The sequence below is a fragment of the Podarcis gaigeae genome, assembly GCF_964106915.1.
Source record: "Podarcis gaigeae genome assembly, chromosome: 17".
NCBI classification, from domain to species: Eukaryota; Metazoa; Chordata; class Lepidosauria; order Squamata; family Lacertidae; genus Podarcis; species Podarcis gaigeae.
This window is the reverse complement of record NC_139694.1, coordinates 40,863,341-40,891,255: the sequence shown is the minus strand read 5'-3', so window position 1 is coordinate 40,891,255 and position 27,915 is coordinate 40,863,341. Positions and strand designations below refer to the sequence as shown.

Genomic DNA, 27,915 nt, shown 5'->3' with positions numbered 1-27,915 from the left:
ATTAAAACTCCTCTTTTTAACCTTATCCGACGAAATAAACTCCTGGCCCAATCTTTTATTAATCAGTACTTTCCTATGTAGCCTTATCACATGGGTTTCCTGTAAGCAAATCAAGTCCAATTGTTCCTTTTTCAATAAATGAAACACTTTTTTCCTTTTCTCCGGGGAATTAAAACCGTGAATATTCCAACTTAATAGTTGCAGAGACATGGTGTGGTTATTTTGCTTTTCCTCCAACTGCTCCAAGTAATTGTTGTTCTTCTGTCGGTGGTGTCACTTTCTCTAGTTTGTCCAGTCCCAAAGGTAGTGATACTAAGTCTAGTGTTCCTGGTTTTAGTGCTCTTGGCTCTTCTTCTTCAGCTTCTTTTTGTAGGTTTTCTCCATGCTCTCTCAGAAATTTTTCTTTGTCTTCCACTGATCTTATTTTGATTTTTTTCCCTTTAAAGGTAAAAGAAAGGCCTTGGGGAAACTCCCACCTGAAAACAATTCTGTTTCCTCTCAGCAGGGCCACCAGCTCTCCGTAGTCATCCCTAAGATCCAATAAATATTTCGGAATGTCCTTAAAAATCTCTACTCTTGATTCTTGTATCTCCAAAGTCTGCTGGAAATGCAGACTCAATATTTTATCTCTCTCTTCTTTTGTTCGGAGGGTAATCAAACAGTCTCTCACCTTGTTCTTTCTCCCTCCTCTTCCAAGTCTAAAAGCACTTACTATCTTGAAGTCTTGCTTATCATCCAGGTTCCAGAAGTCTGCAAATTCCTGTGTAAGAAAATCGCTTAGGCTGTCTTTTTCAAGTTTGATCCTCAAATTAGTCTGTTTTTCCATCAGTTCAATCATGGACAAAAGCGACTGGTGGTCCTCAAGCTGCTTACATATCGGTGTTATCTTTTCCTCTACAGCCGACACTTTTTCCTTTGCTTCCTCAGCTGTCTTTCGATTTGAAGTAGATTCTTGCAGCAGTTTTTCAATGGATTCTGTGTTTGAATTCACCTTCTGCCCCAAGTTGTTGATGCTAGTAGTATTTTGGGCAATTTTAGTTGTTGCTTCAGTAACTTGTTTGCTTAATTTTTCCAAGGTTTCATAAATTTTACTTAATACTGAAGTAAATCCCTCTTCAGATGCCATTCCTTTTGACCCAGCTTGTGCAGGATCCTCCCCTTGTGGTGCGGAAGGGCCGGATGCAGATGCTCTGTGCTGCTGCAATACTACGCTGGTCTGCTGCAGTCTAACCTTGCCCGATCTTGTTTTTTCCTGAGGCAAGTTTTTTTCCTGAGGCAAGTTTGCCATAACACTTTATCTGAGGATCAAGGTCAGTCCCACGGCCAAAGCTTGTTTTACAGTGGAAATTTCCCTGGCCAGTTAGAAGTGGAAAATTCCCCAACTAGTTGTAGCAATTTCAGTATTCCTCTAGGGGGACACAGTAATAGTCAATGGTATTACAATAAAGTATCTTTTCCTACTTTCCAAAGTCCCCCTTCAACAAAATAAGCAACAGTTTCAAGTCCAAAGAAGGCCTTCAGAGTAAAAGTATCTCACTTGCAGAGTTAACTGTCAAAAAGTTACATTGTCCATAAACAGTGCGACTCTCAATACAGCAATTCTATTGATCCTGTCGGTCCGTTCCCAAGGATTAAGTGGTGGTCTTTATTCCCTTTTCTCTCCTTTTTTCCTTTTTTTTTTATTCCCCTCTTCCCTCCCCTCTCCTGCAGTTCAGGGAGGGAGTTCTTTTAATTTGACGTTAGGATTTAAGTCCTTTTAACGCAACTCTCCAGGTCTTAGCTTAGACAGTCTTTGCTTTGATCTGTATACAGAAAACGGAAGGCGGACTTCCTGTTTACGCCTTCCCGCTTCAGTGCCAAATTAATCCTTTTTTTCTTAAATTCCCCGATCTTTAAACTTGACCTACTCACGGGTAGTTTAGTAGCCGAATTGTCACAGGAAAAAGGTCAGCGCTCTCCGGCAACAGCTGTGTGGCTTCACTCCACAGAAGAAGCAATTGACTCTCAGCACCGCGCCAAACTTCCCGTTTCGCTCCGGAGCCCCTTCCCTCGCAGATTGGGGGGGCGCTAAGGGTGCCCGCCAAGTCCCACGGTCACAGGCTTCACCCGCCTGTGATTTTGAAGGGGTCCCCGCTTCGCCGTAGTGGCAAGACCCGATTTCCGCGGAGCTACTCCCTCAGAACTAGAGGGAATCTGCCATTGCCGATGGCGCCGCCTCCGGAAGTCTCCAGTCAGGGTCTATTTGATTGGTCATGCAAGAAGCAAACAACAGTTAGCTTAAGTACTTGTGAAGCTGAACTGAATGCACTGTCTTATTCACTTAAAGATTGTGAATGATTGTTACAATTGTGCAAAGACATGAAAATTCCTGTCAAATGTCCAATCCAGGTTTACCAGGACAACAAAGCATGTTTGGCTTTGCTGAATTCTGAAGGTTATAAGCAAAGCACAAAGCATTTGCAATTGAAACTGCAACATGCTAGGGAATGTGTTCAGAAGGGACTCGTAATGGTGTCCTATATGCCAGGTAATGAAATTCCTGCTGATGTATTGTCCAAGATTGTATCAAGGGATCAACACTGTACGAACACGCTGCCCAGTGATGTTCACAGAAAGGGGGAGGATGTTGGTTTCTATTTCCCTCACTGAGCAGCAACTGCAGTCACAAGACATTGCTTTGCATTCCACAGTCAGAGTTACCGTTAGATTCCCACGGGAATGGGAGACTGGATGTGACGTACACTGGTTTCCTGTTTTTCACTGTTCTCTCGGTGTTCTTTGTTTCCGAAAGGAGTTGCTTCTCTGCTCTCGCAGAGGCAAGATGCACGTTTGTATTCTCTCAGCATAGAGTGTAAATAAAATTAAGAATGTAGCACATACTGCTTATCCTTCCGCTGTGTGTGACGACGCTCTGCTTGGGCTCAAGATAAGACGAGCCCGTATCAGCTTCAGCTTCAGATGGGCCGAAGCTGGTCAAAACCTCACAGAATCTAGTACTAAAAGAATACTGGAACTGATCCAAGAATTTGGACAAGTAGCGGGATTTAAGTTGAATAAGATGAAAACTAAGGTTTTAGAGAAAAATCTAACAGTGATTGAGAGAGAGAGGTTTCAGAAGGAGACAGGATTAACACTGGTTAAGAAAGTGAAATACCTAGGGGTTAATATGACTGCCAAGAACGTGAATTTATTTAAGTATAATTATGAGAAATGTTGGGTGGAAGTGAAAAAGGATTTAGAAATATGGTCAAATCTGAAGCTATAATTGCTAGGCCGAATCGCTGTGAATGTATTGCCAAGGATGCTGTTTTTGTTTCAAACATTGCAATTTGTGGATAAAATGAAGTGTTTCAAGAAGTGGCAGAGAGATATTTCTAGATTTGTCTGGCAGGGCAAGAAGCCTCGAATAAAATTTAAGATATTAACTGATGCTAAAGAAAGAGGTGGATTTGCCCTGCCAGACTTAAAACTTTATTATGAATCAGCCACTTTTTGCTGGCTGAGAGAATGGCTGCCTCTTGAAAACACTGACGTGCTGGACTTAGAAGGTTTTAACAATGTATTTGGGTGGCATGCATGTTTGTGGTATGATAAGGTCAAAGCACATAAAGCATTTAAAAACCATATTGTCAGAAAAGCACTGTTTAATGTCTGGATAAGATACAAGGACTTGCTTGAAAATAAAACCCTAAGGTGGTTGTCACCAATGGAAGCGAAGGCTCAGAAAAAGCTCAATATGGAGGCCAAATGGGGGGGCCACTAGGTGGCGCATCGGAAGATGGCTGACAATAACATCTCTCCGATCCACATGAGGTAATTTGGAGGCTGTGATGGGGCTAATTAGCCTCCTTAACCCCCCCCCAGGATTGTGGGGGGGACGGCCCTTGCCTGCTGTGCCCTATACCACCCCCGAATATGTGGGGGTGGGGGCACTAGGCACAAAGCCCTCCTGTGGGATTCCGGCACTCCTGGATGCCGTCCCTGATCCGCGCCGCTAGTTGCAAGAATCTTCAAAAGAAACAATTTGGATGAGATAAATTGCACATACTTCAAGGAAAAAGGGGGAGTAAAGACTGCTGACAGAAGAGATCTCTGATAACAAGACAAGAATAAAATATGAGAAGATACATCAAGATACAGGTATGACAAATGACTGAGGGGGGAGGGGGGGAAAACCTGCCTTTCCTTTTTTTATGTGATTAAACAAGAATCCCCTCCCCTAATGAGTCAGAAATTAAAGACTTAAACTGTGGATTTAAGGCTGTGTGGAGATAAACTTTCGAACCAAAGCAATGTTTCAAGACGAAGCTGGAAAACTAAGAGTTTTGGAATGACGCAGTTAAAAATGCCGTCGCCATTTTGGGAGGCATTGTTGGAGCTCTTGGGTCTGGGAGGAGAAAGAGAGAAATAGAGCTGTTTACATATCGTAGATCAACTCCTCGGTGGGACTTAAGAGTGACAAATGCCTAATTTATGATCTAAAGAGCGATGTTATCTACGAATGAGATATATGAAAACCATCTGGACTTAGATTGGAGGAACAGGAAATTCACACAGGATTATTATATTTGCTTATCGGCTTAAGGAGACTAACAGAAGAGATCGTAAAGGAAAAAGAGAAATTAAATGAACAAGATATGATGTGGAAACACCAAGATAAGACTGGATAGAATTATGAACTTTGTCTGGACTGATTGGGACTGATTTGGACATTAACGCAGTAATAAGAAGATGATCTGAATCCCCCTTTGGATCTTGAAGTATGGGTTCCCCCAACAAAATTTAAAAATTTGGCTTTGTAATTTGGAATTTATGTGATGTGATTTAATTTGATGTGATTGGCCAGTTAATAAAAATTATTAAAAAAACAACAACAAATGGCCGAAATATTGGGAAATTTTGGAACAAGAGGGAGACAGATTAAAACTGCAGAGTTTTGAAAAACTAAAAAATAGAATGCGAGATTGGCTTCATTATTACCAGATAATGGAGGCATATAATTTGGACAAAAAAATTGGCTTCCAGGTGGAAAAATCAAAATGGGAAACAGAACTGCTAGATCCCAAAATTAAGAACTTGTCAAGAATGTATAACTTGCTGTTGAAATGGAACACTCAGGATGAAACGGTGAAATCTGATATGATTAAATGAGCACAAGATGTTGGACATAACATTATGATGGCTGTTATGGACCACAGGTATGAAGTTTACGACATGTAATGCCTTAAGAGAGAATATAATGAAAATGATCTACAGGTGGTACATGTCACCAGTCAAGCTTGCAAAAATTTATCATTTGCCAGATAATAAATGTTGGAAATGCAAAGAGACTGAAGGTACATTCTTTCACCTTTGGTGGACATGCCCAAGGATTAAGACTTTCTGGGAGATGATCTATAATGAAATGAAAAAGGTATTTAAATATACCTTTCTGAAGAAACCAGAGGCCTTTCTCCTGGGCATGGTCGGCCAATTGGTGCCAAAGAAGGATAGAACTTTCTTTATGTATGCTACAACAGCAGCAAGAATACTTATTGCAAAGTACTGGAAGACACAAGATCTACCCACCCGGGAAGAATGGCAGATGAAGGTGATGGACTACATGGAACTGGCAGAATCCGAGACCAGGGAGAAGAGTCGGTGGAGGAAGAGTGGAAGAAATTTAAAGACTATTTACAGAAACATTGTAAAATTAATGAATGTTAGAAGGATGTTGGAAGGAAATTATGTGGTTTTAGCAGAAATGTTATAAAGGATTAGGAAAAAACAGACTGTTAATTGGTGAAAGGAGGGAAAGTAAAGTTATATTATATTAAGATAAATAGTTAACCAAACTAGAATACAAAAAAGGGAGGTGTGAGGAGGTCAAGGAAACAAGCAAATGAAAGATAAGTTATGGGAAGATTCGCTGTGTTTTTTTAATGGATTTTATTTTTCTGTTTTCTTCTTTTTCTTTTTCTTTTTCTTTTCTTTTTCTTCCTTATTGCGATATGTTGTTTTGTTTTTGTTTAATATGGTGTTTTTACTTTTTCTTTTTGTAACCTTTAAAACTCTAATAAATATTATTTTTAAAAAATCTCTTGATTCTAGGAGTACTATCAAATGTTGCTTCCAGTGAACAAAATTATGTTCATTCAGCTTAGGCATTCTTGGCCCTGCATCTTCATCAAAAACCACACTAGCCATCTTAAAAATCCAAAATTTCAAAAATTTCCCAAAATTTCAAAATTAAAATCTCAAAAATCTCAAAAGTAAAAACAGCTCTTTACTGTCTTAGGTACTGTGAACTCCAAGGGAAGGAGGTGTGCTTAATTCCCTCACACAATGGAGCAGTAGACTGTGTTCTTACCAGGAAATAAACAAAGAAAAATACTATTCAGCTTAGGATCTCAATCCTTTGCAATCCTTCAAAAATACGCAACACTGGGACCAATAACCCTTTGTGGGAATGTTGTGGGTAACAGGAGAGGATATATTGATTAATATTATCCTTCCTAACTCGCGATAGCAGAGTGCATTCCCCCTTTACACAACAGGTAGCTGGTTGCAGATTCGTTAGAATCTCTTAAGTTCTTTTATTCCTGGTAAGACCCCCTTTATCCCTCCTAAAAGAATAAAGACACCGCAGCCTTTATTCATAAATAACAAAAATAAGTTTACTCAGGATCAGGCAGAGCACAGTGTGATCCTTGAAGGCAGGCTCACGGCTTGAGGTTACAAATAAGTACAAATAGGTTTACCCCATATGGGAGATAACCCAGGGACTGGTGGCTGAGAGCAGCAGTGCAGCCCAGGTGAAGCAGGAAGCAGACAGGACGAAAAAGAGGGGAGGGAGGTAGCTAGCTACGTGACTTGGCCTTTTACCAGGTCTGGAAAGGTCACGCCCCCTGCTGGTCACATGCAAAGGAAGGATGCTCCAGCCAGGTGGAACAGGAGGTTTGACTGGCTGGACCAACATCCCCTGCATGTGCACTCTAGCAAAACAAGTAATGTTGTACTTGACTGCTCCAGTGGATAACATCACACAGAAAGGAGATAGGAGGGCTGTAGGATAAAAGAGAATCTGAGCTACCCATTGTACTAGACAACACCAATGTATGGACTCAGCAGTTGCATTCTGGTTGATTTAGCCCTGGAAAAGAATCTGTGGCTCCTTCAGTGGTCAAAGGAAAGCAAGCACATGGTCCAAGAGAACACCTGGTCTCGTCTTTGAGATGCAGCAGATTAGAGATTACAGACCTGGGAGCCGAGATTCTGGGATCCTGGTGTCTCTAGGAAGCAGGACTTATGAGCAAGGATGGGGGCAGAGTGGTTTTCCTGGCCACCCTTGTTCTTCATTATCACGCTTCTTCTTCTTCTTCTTCTTCTAGGAGCCTGAAGCCCGACTTTGTGCTGGTCCGTCAGCACGCCTTCAGCATGGCCCGTGGAGGAGACCATCGTGGCATCGTGATAGGACTGCAGTATGCAGGAGTGCCCAGCGTCAACTCCCTACATTCTGTGTACAACTTTTGCGACAAGCCCTGGGTGGTGAGTGGGGGGAGCCGATGTTTGGGGCAAGGACTGTGACTGTAGGCTTTGGACTAGGTGGTGACAACGAGTGGAGTGTTTATTGGCATACCCACAAGTTGAAGGACTAGGGGTGTGTACACACTCTATCTTTAAAGCATACTCTTCCCCTCACAGAATTGTGGGCACTGTTGTTTACCCCTTAGAGAATTATAATTATCCAAAACCCTTAATGAATGAAGAAGCCCAGGATTCCTGGAGGGACTGGATGTGTTTTGAATGTACTTTACAGGTATCATGTGTACCCAGGGCTCATTTGCTCATTCTCTTCCCATGGAACCATCACTAAATTAAAAAGAAATTGACATAAAGCTGAGACACTAAAACTTGAATGGCCAGTGAAAACCGGTTAAAAGCCTTGGATAAACAGGAGAAGTGTTAACTAAATTGTGGGCAACAGGCTTGGCAGGATTCAAGCAGAGAGGCTGTTCTAGAGCATAGATGATACCATTCTTGGAGGATAAGGCTTCCGGGGCTACTAGGCATGAGGGCTATATTGCCTCCAGTATTGGAGGAACTAGGCCTCTAAATCCCAGTGGGTGGAGAACCTGCGAGGAGAGTGCTGTGCTGTTCTGCTCCGCTTATGCTTGCAGGATTCCCATGGGCTTCTGGTTGGTTGCTGTGGGAACTGGATGTTGGACTAGAGGCACCTAATCCTGCAGGGCTCATTTTACGTTGCTGTAAGCTCACCAGATCCAGGCAAGGATATGGCAGCCTGCCTCAGGCATGGAGCAGCTGTTGGGATGCCATGGGCGCAATGCACAGGCAGTGGCCTGGTTGGCCACTGTGGGAGCAGGATGGGAGAGGACCTCTTGGCCTGACCCAGCAAGCTTCTTCTTATGTTCTCATGTTCTTGCTTCATAAATAGAAGGGAAACAGAGCAGAAGGTCATAAGAAGGAAGGCTAAGGTAATGACCACCACTTTGATTTTGGCCTGCAGCTGATGGGCAGCTGGTGCTGCTATGCCCAAAGGGGACTTCTGGTGGTGGCTGGGCAGCAGCATCCTGCACCAAGTGGAGTTTCGAATGTCTGCCTGTGAAGGCAGCAGCAGCTCCCAGAGGGGAAAGGGGGTTCAAGGAAGCAATAGAGGCAAATGGGAGAGTTAGAACAGAAGCAAGCCGAAAACAGATTTAGAAGGTCTCTTTCTTGTTCTGTCTCTTACCTGACAGTTTGCGCAGATGGTTCGCCTCTTTCGCAAACTTGGACCGGAAGAATTCCCACTCATTGACCAGACCTTCTACCCCAATCACAAGGAGATGGTAAGTTGGGCTGGAGTGTGGTGGGAGGGCTAGAGATACCATATTTCTTCTTCCTTTTTTGTGCTAGATCAGTGATCAGAGAGGCTTGAATAATAGATTTGTAGAGTTGGAAGGGACCCTGAGGGTCATCTAGTCCATCCCCTTGCAATGCCGTAATCTCAACTAAAGCATCCATGACAGATGGCCACCCAACATCTGCTTATAATCTCCAGGGAAGGACAGTCCACAACCCCCAGAGGGAGACCATTCCACTGCCAAACAGCTCTTACCGTTCTTCCTAATGTTTAGTTGGAATCTCATTTCTTGTAACTTGAAGCCATTGGTTCGAGTTCTCCCTTCCAGAGCAGGAGAAAACAAGCTTGCTCCCTCCTCCATGTGACAGCCCTTCAGATATTTGAAGATGTCTATCATATCTCCTCTCAGTCTCCTCTGTTCCAGGCTAAACGTACCCAGCTCCTTCAAGCACTCCTCATAAGGCTTAGTTTCCAGACCCTGGTTCATCCTGGTTGCCCCCCTCTGCACACATTCCAGCTTGTCAACATCCTTCTTAAATTGTGCCAGGTGTGGTCTGACCAAGACAGAAGTGAGTGGTACTATGACTTCCCTTGATCTGGACACTATACTTCTGTTGATGCAGCCAAGAATAGCATTAGCTTCTTTTGCTGCTGCGTCACCCTATTGACTCATGTTAAGCATGTGGTCTACTAGGACCCCTAGAACCTTTTCACATGTACTGTTAGTAAGCCAGGTATCACCCATCTTATATTTGTGCATCTGGTTCTTCCTGCCTAAGTGCAGAACCTGACATTTGTCCCTATTGACATTCATTTTGATGGTTTTGGCCCATTGCCATTTTCAAATGGGACTGTCATGGGCTAAATGTTGGCTGGCTCTCATTGTGCACTGGATTTAAATGACATGGGGTGAGATCCCACAGCTTTCGGATTCAAAATATGTCACATGCTTCCTTATATGGTATTCCCATGGACACACCTTGCTGGTCAAGAGACTGCGGCTAGGACTTTGAATAAGGGCTTGGACTGGCGTTTCCCAACCCATGGTTTGCATTTGCTGTTACTGGAACTAGGGTCATGACTGCTAGCCACAATGGCTTTGTGCTGCTCACACAGTCAGAGGTAGTACACACCTCTGAACACCAAAAGCTTCTCTTCTTTCTTTCTTGCTCTGCTTTGCTTCAGTCATTCCTCTTTCCTTAGCATCTGCTATCATCGTCTAGCAACCCGCCCTTTCCTTCTGTTTCCTCCTTGCCTTTAAAACAATGAACTGCTGCAGACAGGGAGTTTTTATTTTAAACTCTTCTTTCAACACCTAGTATAATTGTTAGGCACAGTGGTGGTGCTGGGGGGGACACACCTCCAAACAGTCCATTGCTGTAAGCAGTTGCTCCATTCCTTCCTCTTCAAGCTGAGCCACAATCTGCAGGGAACAGTCCTCCACTGCCCGTGCTTGACACCCTGCAGAGCGGCCATATTGCCTTTGTTTCCTCCTCCTCCTCCTCCTCTTCCGAGGTTCTCTTGAGTACACGAGGGACAAGGGCAAGCCCCTTAGCTACCTCTCCAGCATTAGGAGCCACATTTGAACAGCTTGGAAGCTACACGGGGCTAATGATTAATATGGAAAGCAGATGCTTTGGCGGGGGCAGCATTTCAGGTTTATGGGGAAGGGCCAGGAGTCAGAGGGCAGTTCCAGACTGTCGCTATCTTCTAGTGGGATTCAAACACATGATGGCCAATTCAGGTTGTGCAGTTATGGTTGATGGGGAGATCTTGCATGACAAGCCTACTCTCCCCAAATACTGGGCTTTTTGCCTGAAGAAGTGACAGGGAAATGCACTGAAAAGTGGTATAACGTTTGCTTTGGTGCAACATCACCTAACCTCCTCCCAAACAACTCCTTCAATAGCCAGGGTCAGCTCATCTCCCTGCAAACAAATGAGGCTGAAGGCTCAATAAACAGGTCATCTGGAAGGGCCTGCAGAAAATGTCAAGGTGGGAAGGGCTCTACGACTCATTTTGAAGAAGATTCTCTCCCTGACCACTGAAGAACAACATATACAACTTCCCCTGGCTCTACGCCTTTTGCAGAAAACGTTTTGGCTCTTCTGGTTTTTCTTCCAGAAAAAGAACTAGAGGCTTGCTCTTAACAGAAACTTCAGATTTTCCAGGCAAAGAACGAACAAGGAAGAACAGGCAGGGGCAGAGAAGGTGGTTTGGAACTGATGTTTATTTTTAAAAGAAACAATCCAGAGATAGGAAGGGAAGGGTCCACAAAGAGATCACTGCCTCAGGAGAACTTTGCGAAGGGAGCCCGGCCCTTGAGTGCTCAGCGACTGCCAAGTGCAGAGGCCGGTGCTTTCGCCCCGGGGCAGGCAAGCCAAGCGTTTGGCCTGGAAGCCGTCCCATATCCTGGACATGATCCCATCTGTCCACAGGCACTGGTTGTCAGAAGTGATGGAGCACGGCATGGAATTGCAAGGCACAACCTTTTTTTGAAGGAAGAGTGACACACAGAAACATGAGTGGACAGGTCCCCCTCATGCATCATAGCAACATCCCATCCCGCACCTCTGTTGACCAGTGGAAGCTGGTCCATGAGGACAAGACCGGCCCAAGACATTTTGGCACCCGAGGTGAGCCAGAAAATGGCACCCCCTCCCCACCAGGGAAGAAGGGAGAGGGGGACAAGTGAGGTGGGATAAGATCCATATCTGGATCTGCTTCCTCTGTGAATCATCTTGCCTGAGGCAGTGACCTCACCTTGCCTCATGGGTGAGCCGGCTCTGCAGGAGGGCAAATGGGGCAGTGCTCCACCAACCTCATTCTGCCCTCAGCCAGCCCCCCCTTGCCTGGCTTCTTACTTACATTTTGGAAAAATGAAGATCTGGATGCTGCCTCCATCCATTCTTCTTTGATTGTTAATGAACTATAACATTTAGCATCCTATTGGGGGTCTCTGTGCCTGTCATTGGCTCTGGCGCCACCTACTGTTGGTCTCCCTGCCTTTTTGCCCTACCAGTTCCATTGCACCCCAGCCATCACTGCTGGTGATGTCTTAGCTCTGCCTTGCCCTAATCGCGAGGACCAGCCACCAGCAACCTGAGGACTCACTCTGGCCCCACAGGGCTTTCCCATGGGGAAGCCCATAGTTCCCAACAATTCATAGTCATTTTCTTCCACTCAGGGAGATCAAATGGGGGAGAGTTTTGCCAAAGACTCCCTTGCTCTCCACACTGGAGAAAAGGGGATGAAGGAGGGAGCCCTGAGTCATGTCAGAGAAGGTGAATGGGTGGAGTCAGTGCTGCTGACCCCTCAATCCTTGCTCAGTTTAAAATATGGTTCCTGTTAAAAAATAAATTAGGGTCCAAATAGGGTTGCCGTATTTCAAAAAATAAAAACCAGGTCACCCCAGGACAAAGCGCCACCTTTTGGAAATCCCCCCCCCCGACATCAATTCTGCCTTTGTAATCCCAGACGTATGGCAGCCCATATGTTTAACAGATAAGGAAGCACGTCTTTCATTAGACCCTTGGCTGCCAATGACATTGGCTTTTGAGCTAGACAGAGCTCTTCAGAGGGTGCATGCTTTCTCCTGGAGGGCCTGCCCCATCTGCAAGCATATGCCCTCCTGTCCCTGGGGTCCCTCTGAAAGGGTCTGCTGGGGGCCAGGTACTTACTGTGCAGTTGCAGCCCTTGCTGTAGTCTGAACTCAGGCCTCGCTTCTGTGCAAAGGACAACTGAGACCACGGCTCGATGAAGGAGCAGGCCGTGATCATGGCACGGTCACCTTCCAGCATGCCTGTTGGGAGGTGAAAAAACAGGTAAAAGAGAAAAGTTAAGTGTAAATATGGAGGAAGAGAATATAGAGGACTTGCTGACAAGGCCTTGTCACCCCCAGACCTTGCTTTCATAACTAAAATTGTAACCTGATGAGAGGTTTGAAGGTTTATCAATAATGGTGCGCATCTTTGCAACCATAAGCAGGGTTGTGCATAATCTGCCCTTCGGTGTGTATGTGTGTAATAAAAAAATGCAAATTCCATGCTCCCCAAAAATTGAATTGTGTGACCTGAGTACATAATTCATATGAGACCATTTTGTTTGAGTCATTTTTTTGCATCATTTGTTTAGTTTTGCCAGATTTATTCTGACTTTGGTAGTCATGGCTCAGCTTAGAAAGCCACGTGAGGTACTGAACCCCTTTGAGCATCTCATTCAGCATCCCCTCTGCTTTTTGAGATTTCCGCTGTCATAACAGATCTTTAAAAACACAAGGGCTAGAAACCTGCTGCCACTGCTTCTTCTTAATTAAATGAAAGCTGATATTCTCAGTCAGTTGAATTTCATGCCCCAAACGACATTATGTGTTTTCTTGTGTTTCTTTGGAATCATGAACCATAGCTAAAGTATCCCTGGGAAGAAAAGAGATTTCACTAGTTTCCTAGGCAATCTACTCTGTTATTAAGCTGCCCTTTCAAAAAGACTTGCTGTGTTTATTTTTTTTTTGGGGGGGGGGGTTTGGCCACTAGAGCAGAAAACATATTGTTCACATTCTTTTCTTACAAGCAGCTTTGAGGCCAGCCTAGGCAAGGCGCTCACTGTGAGATAAAACTATTCCTGGGCGGTGTCATCTTTGACTGGAGGGGTGCTCACATTCTTGATTACTCATCCATTTAAAAGAACAACTCACTGACTGCACATAGAAAAATTGGCTGTTGGCGGGAGGAGGCATTCTGGCCTGCCCTAAAACTATCCATGAGATGCTGGCATCCTTTGTGCAGCAACTATTCCACCTGCCTCCATGGGAGAGCATTCAGTTGACCAATCCCACTCCTGTATTCTGAAGAGGTGCTGTCCACACAGGAGTGCATGTCCAAAGTCTGCTTTGGGGGCCTAATCTAGCCCACCGGTCGATTTAATCCGGGCCCCGTGTCCTTGGGGTAAAATCCTTAAAAAAGCTCATCAAGTTTGGGGTTAAATCCTAGCTCAACAACTTCAATCCTAAAAAAAAAGCGCAACAACTTTGGTCAGCCCTCATGCCTGTTCACTTCATCAAATCTGGCCATCTTTGGAAAAAGTTTGGGCACCCCTGAATTAAGCTGATGGTCTAGATCAGGCCTGAGCTCTCTGACAAAAGCTGGGATTAAAATGTTCAAAATCTACAGTATAAGGGCTACTCTGGATGCCCTTTTTGTTAGGTATTCATGATGGTTTGTGCTCATGATGGTATCAGGGAGGTTACACAGGATTTCAATATGATTTGCACCTGGAAAGGTTTCAAGACTGCTTTGTTTCTTATTGGTGATTTTTCATAACTTCCTCCTGAAATCTTGTAACTTCATAGCCTTCCATTGAAAAACCTCCCCAAACCCATTTTGTGTGCTCATGTTCAGAACCCAGCGCTCCCAAGGAGGTCTTGCATGAGGCTGAGTTGTTCTTCCTCTCTTCTAAGAGGGAAGCTTTGTGAGGGACACAGTCCTGGATGTCACGAAGGCCCTGGGCTGCTTGTGGCTGGTCCAGAAAGAGGAGAAGATTCAGATGGGTGTCAAAGCAACCGCAGAACAAAACCATCCAGGATATCGTCAAACCCTTACACTGGTTGGCACTTTCTAAGAACATAAGTGGAGCCCTGCAGGATCAGGCCCATCTAGTCTAGCATCCTGTTCTCACAGTGGCCAACCAGATGCAAACCAGGCAGCAGCAGCAGCCGCAGCTGAGCAGAAGAGACTTCTCCCCGCCTGCACTTTCCTGCAACTGTGATTCAGAGGCCTGCCAGTGTGGTGTAGTGGTTAAGAGCGGTAGTCTCGTAATCTGGGGAACCGGGTTCGTGTCTCCGCTCCTCCACTTGCAGCTGCTGGGTGACCTTGGACCAGTCACACTTCCTTGAAGTCTCTCAGCCCCACTCACCTCACAGAGTGTTTGTTGTGCGGGAGCAAGGGAAAGGAGAATGTCAGCCGCTTTGAGACTCCTGAAGGGGAGTGATAAAGCGGGATATCAAATCCAAACTCCTCTTCTTCTTCTGCCAGTGGTCTGACCATAGCCATCCTGGTTAGTAGCCACTAATGAGCTTGTGTAATTCTCCTTTAAAGCCATCCGACTTGGTGGCCATTACAGCCTCTTCACCCCTGTATTTCCCTATTCTCTCACTCGTGGTGGTTCAAGACATTTAGACACCTGAGAGAGAAAATTCATTGGTGCCTGCTCCAGCAAAACAGAATGCAAGTGACAATTTGCTCCTTCTCAGTGGGAACTTCAAACCTGCTGCCAAAGGCTTTTGTTCCTGTGATGGGGCTGGCCCTGATCCTGGAAGGGCCCTAGAGCTGTCTATCCTTTCTTGTGCAGTTTGGCAGGGGGTGCCTCTGAGCATGTGCAAAGGGCATGTGCAAAGGGTACCATAGCCACTCCCAACATATCTAGGCCTCGGTGACATGGTGCTCCTCTTGACAAATCCATGCTGCCCTCAAATGACTGTGAGCATAGGCATAGGCCTTCTTTCACTCGGGGTTATTTGTGAGTTTCAATTTGCCCCAAGTGCTCCCTGGCAAAAAGACGGTGCACCATACCTGCAATGACATATTCTTCTCCTTTGAGAGGACCCTTGTGTTCATAGCCGCAGAGGCTTTCCATGGCAGGAGTGTGGAGGAAACGGACATCTTGCATCTCCTCAGGGCCCTTGTACACCTGTGCGGGGGGGGGGAGGAGGAGGTGGGTCAGTGACCAGGAAGGGGCCAGTAGAGGGACAGGTGCAGGGACGGGACTCTTACAGGTTGTAGCTCAGGGGGAGCACATGTCTTGCATTCATGATTGTTCAAGCCCCATAAATTTAACTGATGATGATGATGATGATGATGATCACCTTAATGCTGAAGAAGGGTCTACTGCTGAGAAGGCTCAATCTTTTGCCACCTCATGTGAGCTCAAGGGAGTACCTGTCAGTGTGTTGCGGGGGCCTCGGGGGTGCAGACAACCTTCAGAGGCAGGGAACCTGAGGGCTGCACGCCACTAGTGGTGGGGCCAGAGGCAAGAGCATCCTTAGCAATGTACTGTATTTTCCCCTCTATAACACGCAGATTTTTTCTCCTAAAAAGGAAGGGGAAATGTCTGTGCGTGTTATAGAGCGAATGTGTGGTCCCTGGAGCCGAAAAATCAAGCAAAAATCAAATCGCGGTGCTTCACGGAGAAGGGAAAGCTGAAAAGAGGAAGCGGCTGCTTTCCTGCATTCTGCCTCAGGGTCTTACTGCCCACCCTCCTCTGTTTCGTTGCTGTGTTTGCTGAAACGGAACAAAGAGCAGGGAAAGCCCCTCCCCTCCAGGCAAGCAGAGGGGAATTCCTCCAGGCAAGCAGAGGGGAGAGAGAGGGGGGAAGGGAGAGAGGGGGGGAGAGAGGGGGGGAGGGAGAGAGGGGGAGGGAGGGAGGGAGGGAGGGAGGGAGAGGGAGAGAGAGAGGGAGAGAGAGAGAGAGAGAGAGAGATAGCTGGCTTGGGTGGGGGGAAACTTTTGCCTTTCTTTCCTCCCTCCCGTTAAATCCCTCTCCTGCATTCTTAGCCAGCTGCTTCTCTGCACACCCCTCTCATGTCCCTTGTTTTTCCTTCGCTCCCCACTTAAAATGTGGTTACAAAGCATAGATCCACATGGATCCTCAGGATCTTTGCATTGGGTCACCCCAAATTCACCATCAGATCACATAGCATGTCCATGGCTACAGCCTGCCCCCCCAAAATCACGCACCCACTGTTGCCTGGGGCTGCAATGGTGCAAAAACGTGGTTACAAAGCATGGATCCACAGGAATTCTCAGGATTTTTGCATTGGGTCACCCCAAATTCACCATCAGATCACATGTCTGTGGCCACAGCATGAAGCCCAAAAATGATACATCTACTGTTTCATTCAGAATGTTTTTTCCCTTGTTTTCCTCCTCTAAAAACGATGTGCGTGTTATGGTCAGGTGCGTGTTATAGAGCGAAAAATACGGTACATTTTGCCTTTGTGCTGCAGGCTGTTTTCCTGCCAGACTAGCATCCTCAGAGCTCAAGGGCACCTTGCAGCCCCCCCTTCCCGTCTAGAGGGTGTTGCAGGGAGTGGGAGGTGAGGATGAAAACAAAGGAAAGGAAAGGGGGGAACCAGCTGTTCTGAGAATGCGTACTGGGTGGCAGTGCAGAGCCTGGATAGCTGCATCTCTCTGCAAAAACTTGCAAGGAAGAGAGGCAAAGTGTTCACTTTGCATGGGAAGTTTGTAGGCTCAGCAAACGCAGCATCTTCAGGGAAGAGGGAAGGAGCTACTGAGGATGAGGAACACTTGGCTGCTGCATTTTGTTGCTGCGTAGATCCAAGCAGGCTCACTGGCTGTGGAATGGGATCTCCACCAGCTTGTCCTGCCACCAGCATAAGGGCGGCTTTAGGGGATCCCACTGGCGAGTCTCTGGGTTACATTATAGTAGCGGGAGAAGCTCACCTTGGTGGTTTTGATCTCGTGTCGCATCCACCACACTGGTTCCCCTATGGAGATGTTCACCTGCTGCTTGCTGACTCCCACAAATTTACCCCGGATCACTGCAGAGGAAAAAACGGTATTGCATCACAGCTTTTCTTCCATTCTCCCCAGCTCTCCTGGCTTTTGACCTTGACTTTCATACGCCTGTCTCCCATTATGCTATACCCTAAAGAGGGATGGTGCAGGACGCTTGGGAATCTTGTCACCTCGGCTACGGTTTCTTCTGCAATTTGTCTGCTCTGCAGCCTCAGAGTTACACCCAGACCTGCTCTTCTCACAAGGCCTGCAGCAGGGAACCATTGGCCCTCAGATGTTGCTGCACTACAACTCCCATCTCCCCTAAGTCTTGGCTCTGCTGGCTGAGGTGGATGGGCTTTGGAGCCTGACCACAGGCTCCCCTTCCTCACACTCGATTTCCCCATAAAACTACACCCTCTTTCTCTTGCAAGGGTCAGAGTTTTGAAGTCCAGCTTCTAACAGGGATGCCTCCCCTTGGAGTTAAGTCAGTGATGCCCTCCATACGGACTACCTCCCATCATCTCACCTCTGACTGTGCTGGCCATCTGATATCAAAAGCCCCCTGAATACAAAAAGTGGAGAGCGGGCTGTGACCACCTGGTTGTTTTTCATGTAGACATTTAGATTCTGCTCTTTCAGTGCAAAATGTGCCGCTCTGAGCAGCTTACAACAATAAACTGCATTACAAACAGCATACAAAGGCTCAATGAAGAAGGGGGCAAATTCAGCCATTAAAACCAAATTATAAAAACAAAACCAAAGCTTGCTGGAACAAGGAAGTCTTGAGTAGTTTTTTTTTGGGGGGGGGATCCTGGTGACACTTTTCAGAGTTCCTAAAAAGCCACTGGACAGATTTTCCTGCAGCTATGTTCATGTACTGGAGTTGTTGAAACACCACTTGCATTTTAACACTCGGCTGTAGATCATTCACATTTTTGTCATAGATCTGCTAGGAAATACAAAGTGAGATGTAATCCTCTTTGTAGGCTCTCCCATAATCTCCCTCCAAGCAGGCTTTTGGAGGAAACTGAGCAGCAGGAGGGAGGGGTGTGTGTGTTTTGATTGGACTGCAAGTGGAAATCCCACTCTGAGCTTCTCCCCCTACCTAGTCCAGCCAGGGAAGCTGCTTTCTCTCTGCTGTGTTGTGAGTCTGCAACCAAAGAGGACTCAGATTACTACCGCTTTGTGATGGGCATAGCTAGTGCTCTCCTCTGATTAGGTCCTTGGAGGGACTGTCGCTGGGGCAGGGCATCTGCTCTGCATGCAGAAGGTTCCCGGTTCAATCCCCAGCATCTCCAGGTAGGGCTGGGAATGTCCCCTGCCTGAAACCCCAGAGAGCTGCTGCCAGTCAGTGTGTAGGCAATGCTGAGCTAGATAGTGCAGTACTCTGACTTGGTATAAGGCAGCTTCCTATGTTTGCATGCAGGAGGTCCCAAAGTCAGTCTCTGGTGCCTCCAGTTTAAAAGGATCAGGGAGCAGGCGATGGGGAAAACCCTCCCTGGAAAATTGCTGCCAATCAGAGTAGACAATACTAGGCAAGGTTGACAAATAGTCTGACCCAGTGCCTTTTTCTAGAAAAATAGGTGCTGGCACTCACCATGAAGTTGTTACAGTAAGTGTCACACTTTTTAACAACAATAAAAGACGTGCCGGCACTGTGTCCCCTTGAGGACCCCCTGAAAAAAGCACTGGTCTGACTTGATAAAAGACCTATGATTGCAATTTTTGTTACTAGTGGCATAATAATATATTGGTAACAGCTGAGATCAGGGTTTAGAACATGTAAACCAAATAAGTTCCTTTGCATTCAGACACACTGGTGATATTTGTCTGCAATTGCCCTCCTGCTCCCCACCTCAATGTTATATGAGTCCTGAGCCTCTTTCAATCCCAACCACTTTCTTTCATTCAAGGAAAGAACAGAAATCTTAACGATTCAAAGGGTGAATCACCTCAGGAGCCCCTTCAGAGGAAGCTCTGGGCAAGGACTTCTGCTTGCGCAAAAGAGCTCCCCCCTTCTCCTTGGAACTGGCTGGGGGGCGGGGAGGCGGGGAGAACTGCAGAAAAGCAGATGGAAGGGACAAGAGGCGACGTCTTTCCATCTGGCTGAAGTGCTTGTGGAGATGGAAGATTTATAATAGTGGGACATTGCATCCCACCCCAAATTTAGAATGTGTAATAAAATAAAACAGCCCAGAATCATTTTATGTTAAAATCTTTTTTAAAAAGAGACAAGAAAAGAAAGAGGCACATTTTGGAAATCAGACTCTAGCCTACCAGCTAAACATGCCCATTTGCCTAATTTATTTCAGTGACAGGGTCAAAGTTTCCTAGTGACAGTTCTGGGGGGCGAAATTAATTGCCAGATTCTATACTGACTGTAGCTGAGGTACATAAGGGAATACGTATCGATTGTATACTGCCAGCAGGGGGCAGTGCAGGGCATATTTACTTATTATCAAGTGCGCACTATTGCAGGACTTAAAAATGCTTCTGAAGCACTTTTAAGGGGGTGTTAGCAAGCACAAGTATTGAAACAGTTCCAGGAGCGTTTAGAGGGGATAAAACCTCAGCATACCATGATATATGACCAAGTTTCCATTTGCGCTGCCAACCTTTGGTTTGTGTGGTGTTTGGGTTCCTGCACTTCTAACAACTGCCTGGTTTGCAGAAATTTCGCATGTGAAGCTTTTTCTGGGATGGAGATGAACTGTTGGGGGAAGGTTCAATTGCCAAACTTATCCAGGTCAGGTAGCTGAAGATGAGGAAGACCCAAGAGCCCTGCTAGAATCCTCATCTTCAACATCCTCATCACCATCTTGGGGCGCTTCCAGATAACCTGTTTATTGACTCTGTGTCCTAATTTGTTTGCAGGGAGTTTAGATGACACTGGCTATTTAATGAGCAATTATTCAGAGGCTTCTGTGAGGATGTTAGATGATAATGCACCAAAGTAAGCTGGTTCTGCGCTTTCCAGGGCATTTCCTCCTCACTTTCCTTACTACAAACTTTCAACTACAACTGTGCAACCAGAATTTGCAAGTCTCCCATCTAAAAAGAATGAGAGTCTGGAAGCCCCCCTCAATCCTGACAGTAAGAGTGTTCGACCGTGGAATTTGCTGCCAAGGAGTGTGGTGGAGTCTCCTTCTTTGGAGGTCTTTAAGCAGAGGCTTGACAACCATATGTCAGGAGTGCTCTGATGGTGTTTCCTGCTTGGCAGGGGGTTGGACTCGATGGCCCTTGTGGTCTCTTCCAACTCTAGGATTCTATGAATCCAATTGCCCTAGGCATGCTGAGAAGATGGGCAGTTCTTCTGGGTATAAGCACTCACCACAGGGAAGTAATCCAGAGTGAAAGCATTGCTAGTGACTTCAAATCACACTCCTGAAGTCTGACTACTCAAGTGGCATTGGTATGCCATCAAACCCTTTAAATGACTGGATACAAACACACAGGCTGTTGGTACAGGAAGGGGGGAATGTGTAGATTTGCCAAGTTAGTTACTAGCCTGTTTATGCACCTATATAGTTTGTGGCCTGTCTACAGCCTAATGTAGCCTGAGACATGTTAGAGAACAATTGCCTTCCCTTTTATAAAAATACCTTTGTATTAGGTCTACCAGGCAAGTGGCTAGAGGTAAAAGTGGGACTAGAGGTAAAAGTGGGCGGGGCTTGCCTTTTTACAGTAGGTTGCATTCCTGCCACATCTACACATTCACACACTTCAAGAGGCATTATGACTGTTTAAGGACACAGAATAGCCAGGCAAAAACATGTGAGGAATACGTGGAGCAGGACAAATGAGGGGTGTGGTCCTGGGAAGAGTCCAGAGGGCTGACGAGGGCCACATTCAATGCCTGAGCATGAGCCTCCCCCCCCCACACACACACACAATGCAGGGACAGGGAGAGCATTAGGAGTCAAAGGGGAAGCTGTGCCCCAAAGGGCAGAGGAAGTCAGACAGTTCCCAGAGGAGGGCAGTGCGTGGACTTCAGCAGCGTCCAGAGACTCACCAACATCAGCATAGCAGTATGCGGATTGGGGGTGGCGGGGGGCACAGGAGCAGGCTGCAGTTGGATCCCCCAGCAGAACCAGAAGGAGGAAGCTGGCCGTCAGGAACCCACACACTTTAGAGGTGTCCATTTTTAACCCAAGGAGAGAAGTGACTCAGTCGTGACCTGGAAGGCAGAGAGAGAGAGAGAGTTGTTTCAGGAGAGGGACCTTCAGAAAACGGGGTGGGAACATCATCCACAGAGTAGCACCTGCAAGGGAGTTCTCTAACCCTGGCTGAACAAAGCTCTTTGTGTTCCAGTTTTGTGGGTTGGGCAGGATCGAAAATAAGGGATGGGAGGAGAGAAGGATCACTTGGCATGGGGACAGGCGGGAAGGACCCCAGGGGCCGCTCCCTCCACCCTGGGTGGGTGCCACCCAAGCTGTGCAGTGGATTCCTCTCCCTATGGGGACACCCCACCCGGGCTGGGGCAGTGGATTGAAAGGGGGAAGCCTTAGCAGGAAGGGCAGTCAAGCGCCTGAGATTCCTGTGCCAGCGCAGGAAACTGCTGGGAGGAACCGGGGCCGGCAGAAGAGGGCACTTCGCTGGGTGAAGACGGGCTTCGGCTTCCTTCCTCCACAGGGTCTGGGGGCTGAGGGGTCTTTCTGCCTGGGGCCCTTCGCTCACCTTGCTCTCTGCCGCTGTTCTCTAGGCGTGCAGCTCCTGGGCTTTCGGGCTGGTATTTAAAGCTCACCCCACTTTCCCTCGCCTCTCCTCCCCCTGCTTTTCCTGTCTGGGCTGCCAAATGGGCGTGACAGCAGCAGCAGCAGCAGCAGCAGCAGCCTGTGGTTTTGAGCGAGCCATGCCAGGGTGGAGCGCCTCTTGCCTCAAGAATCTTTCTTAAGGGAGAGACGGGGAAGGCGGGAGGGAGCCGCTGCAGCCCCCACCCCCCAAAAAGGGTGAGCGGAAGTTTGGGATTACTCGGTTAATTGAAAGAAAGTGATGGTGGTTGTTTCAACGGCTGGCTTCTAAGACACGCATCCTTCTGGAGCTCCCAGAGTGTTACTCTTGTACTCTGGACTAGACTCTTTCCTTCTCGGTTTGATCACTGAAATTTCCTCCTTTGTTCTTCCAGTTTACAGTGTGTTGGTAACTACCTTCGTGTCACAGAAATTGGCATACTGAATAAGTGAGATAGAATCATAGAACTGTAGAGTTAAAGGGACCTGAGGACCATCTAATTCCAGAGTCCAACCCCTTGAATTAGCAGGAATATGCTGCTGTCCCATGCAAGGATCAAACCTGCAAACTTGGATTATCAGCACCAGGCTCTAACCAACTGAGCTATCCATGCAGATGGCATTTCTTACTGAAGGAATCAGTCTGTGATTTTTAAGTCTGGGCAAGCTTCTGAGCTTCACAGAACTTCTCTTTTGGTAAAATAAGCATTCCAATGACAGGAGATTGCAGGAAGCAATTCATAAGGGAGCGAGGCAGCTTTCTGCACCTCTTGGAGACTCTGAAAGCACCGTTTGCTGCCTCCTTCTCCTCCTCCTCCTCCTCTTAATTAACTGCCTTTCGCATATATGTTTCAAGGCGATGTACATAGTATAGCAAAAACAGCAGAGAAAATAACTGCAGGTGCAAGTGAACTGAAACACAATAAAAGGAGACAACCATGGCAGAGACAACCATTCACCCAGTTGGGAAAACTGATCAGAACAGAAATGGGGCAGTTTGGAAAATAACTTGGCTACAATATGAGCTTTTGCACGGAAACAAGCCAGGAGCTCCAGATGCAAGTTTGGCAACATGCAAACGGGCTTTTTCAGGGTGTTCCTTGCTTGTGGAGTGCTTTCCCCAGGGAGGCTTGCCTGCTACAACCTTTATTTTTAGTTGCCAGGACCTTAAGAATCTCAGGTCCTTGTGGCCTCCTTTAGTGGGGCAGGCTCTCTAAGTTATGTCTTTTAATTGTATAGTTGTGGGGTTCTTAAAGGTTTTCATTGGGTTTTTTGTAATTAGTTTTAGAGTTTATATTGTGTTTGTAAGTTGCTTTAGGTCACTTGTGGGAAGAGTGACTACTAATATTATTATCAGTAATAATAAGTCTTAAGATGTTTCTGGAAAGTGCAGAAGAGTGTTGAAGAGCCCTGTGAAAATAATTCTATGCAAACACAAAAACTTCCACCTCCTTTGAGCTCCTAGCTTTCTTCAGGGCCAAAGGTCACACTGGCAGCTAAGTTCATTTCCAACCCACCCCATGACGTCTCCTCACCTCTGCTACTCCTCTTCTGCTGTCTCTCAGGATGAGCCCAAGACTATCCCTGATCAAGCTGGAATGTGTGTGCAACTTCTGTGCCATTCACAGAACCTCACAAGCATGTCTTTTCAAGCTAGCTACACTTACCTTTGAATCCCACTTATACCACTTTAGCAATCGTGGCTTCCCCCAAAGAATGCTGGGAACTGTAGTTTGTTAAGGGTGCTGGAAATTGTAGCCTCGTGAGGGGTCTCCTAACAACTCTCAGCACCCTTAACAAACTTCAGTTCCCAGCATTCTTTGGGGGAAGCCAGGGCACTCACTCACTCACTCTCTCTCTCTCTCTCTCTCTCTCTCTCTCTCCCCCCCCCCGGTGTGTGTGTGTGTGTGTTTATTGCAGGTATATTCTGCAACACGTAATTGACTCAATATTAGTGCATTAATGATGGATGGCTTCATGACTGCACATCATTCCGCTCTGTTATTTGTCCTATGATGTTCTCCAATGTTACTGTGTTGTTGCTGCTTGGAGGCGCCCTCTTAGTGCAGCAAAAGTGGGACAAAAAATAAACCGGCATTTTTATGGTATAAAAAGGTGACAGGATTTTAGCAGGAAGTGACGGGGCATGCAGCAAATAGAAATGAAGCGGTGTGATCACCTGAAACATTTGCAGCTGTGAATGATAATGGAAATGTGATTGTGTATTACCTCCCCAATAATGTTTTGATATGTGAAATTAAAAGGATTTTGCATTGTTTTGTAAGACGCCTTGGGAATCCTGTTGGAACCTGAAAGTGCAGGATGCTAATTGCTGTAGAAATAATATGAAAAAGTGGTGCTTGCATAGCTATCCCTGACCTTGGTTTGGCCTCAGTGATGGCACAAGACTAAGTTCCTCTACAGCACATGTTGCTGCTACTGACTCTCGTCTTCCCCCACTTCTGGTGCTGAGCTCAAGGACCATGCAGAAGGTCACCGGGTGGCTCATACAATTGCATGCTGGTGTATGACTCAGGAAAGGGGATCCTAGGTCTTTTCTTCACCACTGCTCAGAAGTACAACTCAGCAAATAAAGAGCCCTGAATGTTGCTCCATTAGAGTGTGGGGATTTTGGGGTCACGTTTCCTATCTTGGCTCCAAAGTTGGGTGCAAACCTTCCAGTTGTAGTCCAAGACCAGGACTAGAAGATCTGGTTGTAGGAAACTGAACGGGCAGGCCTGGGCAAATGAACTTGGCAAGAGTTCTCCTTCAATATGCAGACATTTCTGCTGCAAACACGGAGGCTCTTCTAACCACAGCTCGGAAAGGGAGATCACCCTGAGGGCATTGGTACTACTCCCGCTTCCAACTCTCTCTTCCATTTCAGAGCTACCCATGGGTAGCATTGCTGGTTTTTTCCTAACTGTGGTTTGTTCAAAACTACAACATGGAGGTTAAGCGTGGTTCTCAAGCTGCAGTGCAAACCTAGCAATAACCACTGCTTGCACCAAAAATAAAAAAGAGTGTGGAATTAATTTGCAAGAGTGAAGGGTGCATGAGAAGTGTGAAGGTCCCCAATGTTCTAGTTTCATGGTTTTAAGAGATTGGGCAGCAGACACTGAGATCTTGCTCCGAGGGCCTTCTGGCGGTTCCCTCACTGACAGAAGTGAGGTTACAAGGGTTACAAGAACAACCTCTTCATCCATGGACTACACAGATGACACAGCCTAAGGTGCACTCCATCCTGCCTTGAGCTTGGGGTGCTTCCAACTGGGTGAAGTGGGTGATGGCACAGAATGTTCTGCTCAAGGAACAAAGAAAACAGACTGTTTGCAGTCCAGCTTGTGTGAGGGGAGGAAGATCTGTCCTCTTGGCTGGAATTCAAACTCACCGGCCGGTTCTTTGGATTGTAGGTATCTACTAGTCACAAATTTTCCAGCATGTCTGTGGGATCTAATGGGCCAAAGTAGATTGGGTTTGGAAAAAGAGCCACCTGTGTTCTATTTCTATCCTGTGTGTCTCCGTGGTTTGAGGAGAGAAAGGTCAGGAGGAAGGCTGTGGTCAAAGAAACGGCTGAATGAAAAGGGAAAGTGAGATTTTCCATTCATCACCAGCAGGAAATTAGGCAGTGTTTTTGTTTATGTTTGATTTGCAGTGTTTAAGGATGAGTAAAAGTTATTGGGAAAGTGAGATAGGCAGGGAAGGCCCCTGGCGATGGAGCATCATCAGCTCCCTCCTGCTTCCTCACTCCCCATCCCTCCAGGGCGTCTGTCTCCTGCCTGGTTTGCCCCCATTTCTCTCTTGCAAAACCCCCTCAGGGCATCAGGAGTCAGGGAGGAGCTGTGACATAAGGGGAACAGAATGGGAACCAAAAGGTGAAGGTCAGGAACGAGGAGGAGAATGGGCCCACACAGTGACTGTTGAATGGGTGGGGCAGAAGCTGAGTGATGTGTGTCGTGCCTCAGGCCATACTGCATATTTTCGCAATTCTCATCCTCTCACCCTACTCTGGTCTTACGTCATAGTTATCATTAATAATGAGGAGATACTTTGCATCTATACAACATTTTGTATAGGAGCCGTTTGTTTAAGGCTGGTAGCTACCATGTTCATGGTGAGCTCATGTCTGTGGTGAGATTTGGGAGCAGTTAAGGACCCCCCCCCCCCGCAACTGAAGACAGGCTCTGGCAGTTTGGGCACACAGGACTGATTGTGGGTCCACCAGTCAAGAAGGTGGTTTCTGCCCAGGCTGTAGAGGGAAGTAAGGGGCGGGTGGGGCTCATCCACCTGAGAAGGAAGCCCATCTAGGAGAAGAAAAACTCTGATCTTAGACCTCTGCTGCCTTGTGGGATATCTTTGGGGTAATAAAATGCTAAGAAGTAAACCCTGCAGAAATCCAGAGTGGAGTCCCTGAGGTGGTTGGGTTGTGCTTTGGCTGCCTCCTCTCAGCAACTCCTGCAGCCAAAGCAAGTGCCAAACGCCTTGCTCTGCTTTCCTTTGGCCCACAGCAGCAAGACTGAGGAGGGGTCTTGTGGTCTGGCCAGCCCAGACCCTCCAGAGACACGGCCCAGGCTTGCACCCAGGGAAGGGGACTTCGGTGCTGCTAATAAAGTGGTTTGACTTCACCCCCAAAGACGCACTCCATTCTCTCTTGAGAAAGACGCATACCAACAATATATTGGTATAACTATGCAAGTATATACATGTGACATATACAATGTACACAAATGTTCTCTGTAACATGCTCATTGGCCTCTTCTTCCAGACTGTTTTCAAAAATGTCAGTTTGCAGCCAGATGCCTGTCAGTTTGAGGGGCTTTGCCAGTGATTGTCATGACAACCAACAGAGGCCCTGCAGGGAACTGGTTGAGTTCCCTCCCCGCATTCCTTCCATGTCCCTGCCTGGAGGGTTGCTGCTGCCACCAGGGAGAAGGAGGTTTCTCTCTGGTGGCCCTCAGGCCCACTGAGATGCTGGTCCCTCCAACATTACATGTTTTTAAGTGTGTTTTGAAAAAAGTCATTTATTTGAACTACCTTTTCTTAAACAAAGTCTCTCAGTGCCACAGGTTTTTAATGACTGAACTGTTTTGCAAATACTGCTTCCATGCTGCTGCTTTATTTTATTTTTAGGTAAATTGACTTAGATATTCACAAACTGTATGGTGTTTCATTATGTTTTTTAAAATAATAATAATAATTCATTAGTCTCTTGAGTTGCCTTGTGAGGGATATGAATGCTAATGCTAAGAATTCTAATTCATAGGCCACCTGGTGATGGGAGGCACCTGCTAGGCTACTTGGTCGTGCAGAAGTCTAGCGGTTCCAACCTGCTTCCCACATTCAGCCCTAACAGGCTCACTAGTTCCTGCCCTCTGCTGACTTCATCCGTGATAGCTTGGGGTGCCGTCCCTTGAAATCTCAGCTGGAGCAACGGCTGGCTCACGAGTGACCATCAGGGCTTTGGGATGCTTGTTGAGTGAGCTGTCTCCACTCCTCCTTTAGCTACGTCCCATCATGTTATGCTCTGTCTCCATCCATATAATGTGTGGTGTATTGGTTAGAGTGTTGGACTAGGACCTGGGTTCAAATCCCACTCAGTCATGAAACTGGCTAGGTGACCTTGGGTGAGTTACCAGCCTGCCTCACAGGGTTGTTGTGAAGATAAAACGGGGAGCGGGAAAACCATGTGTACCATCTGAACTCCTTTGTGGAAAGGAGATAGAATCATCATCACCATCATTCATAGTAGTAAAAGAACACAACAGCAGGTGAAGAGCCCTGCTGGGTCAGACTAGTTCCCTACTTCTCACCCCAAGGCAGGACACGGATGTGA

The 27,915-nt window shown here is 46.6% G+C and overlaps 3 protein-coding genes across 5 annotated transcripts in view; 1 reads left to right on the top strand and 2 right to left on the bottom strand.

Annotated features, from left to right (window-relative positions):
• The window catches only part of LOC310834972 (uncharacterized protein), a 202,108-nt gene extending 196,848 nt beyond the window's left edge, over positions 1-5,260 (bottom strand). The window contains exon 1 of the mRNA XM_083719592.1: positions 5,215-5,260. The gene's annotated coding sequence lies outside the window, so the exon portion shown is untranslated. The remainder of the gene's footprint in view (positions 1-5,214) is intronic.
• SYN1 (synapsin I) overlaps positions 1-27,915 on the top strand; it is a 108,732-nt gene that overhangs the window by 35,876 nt on the left and 44,941 nt on the right. For all 3 annotated transcript variants that reach the window (XM_083718884.1, XM_083718885.1, XM_083718886.1), the window contains exons 4-5: positions 7,371-7,527; positions 8,736-8,825. In XM_083718884.1, coding sequence (XP_083575010.1) covers positions 7,371-7,527; positions 8,736-8,825 — 247 coding nt within the window. The remainder of the gene's footprint in view (positions 1-7,370; positions 7,528-8,735; positions 8,826-27,915) is intronic.
• On the bottom strand, positions 11,052-22,162 carry TIMP1 (TIMP metallopeptidase inhibitor 1). The gene is made up of 6 exons (XM_083719909.1): positions 22,030-22,162; positions 21,365-21,529; positions 17,296-17,393; positions 15,406-15,523; positions 12,520-12,641; positions 11,052-11,328 (listed from the first exon to the last, which is right to left on the bottom strand). The coding sequence occupies exons 2-6, from the start codon at positions 21,492-21,494 to the stop codon at positions 11,122-11,124; spliced, it is 675 nt and encodes a 224-aa protein (XP_083576035.1). The 5' UTR covers positions 21,495-21,529; positions 22,030-22,162; the 3' UTR covers positions 11,052-11,121.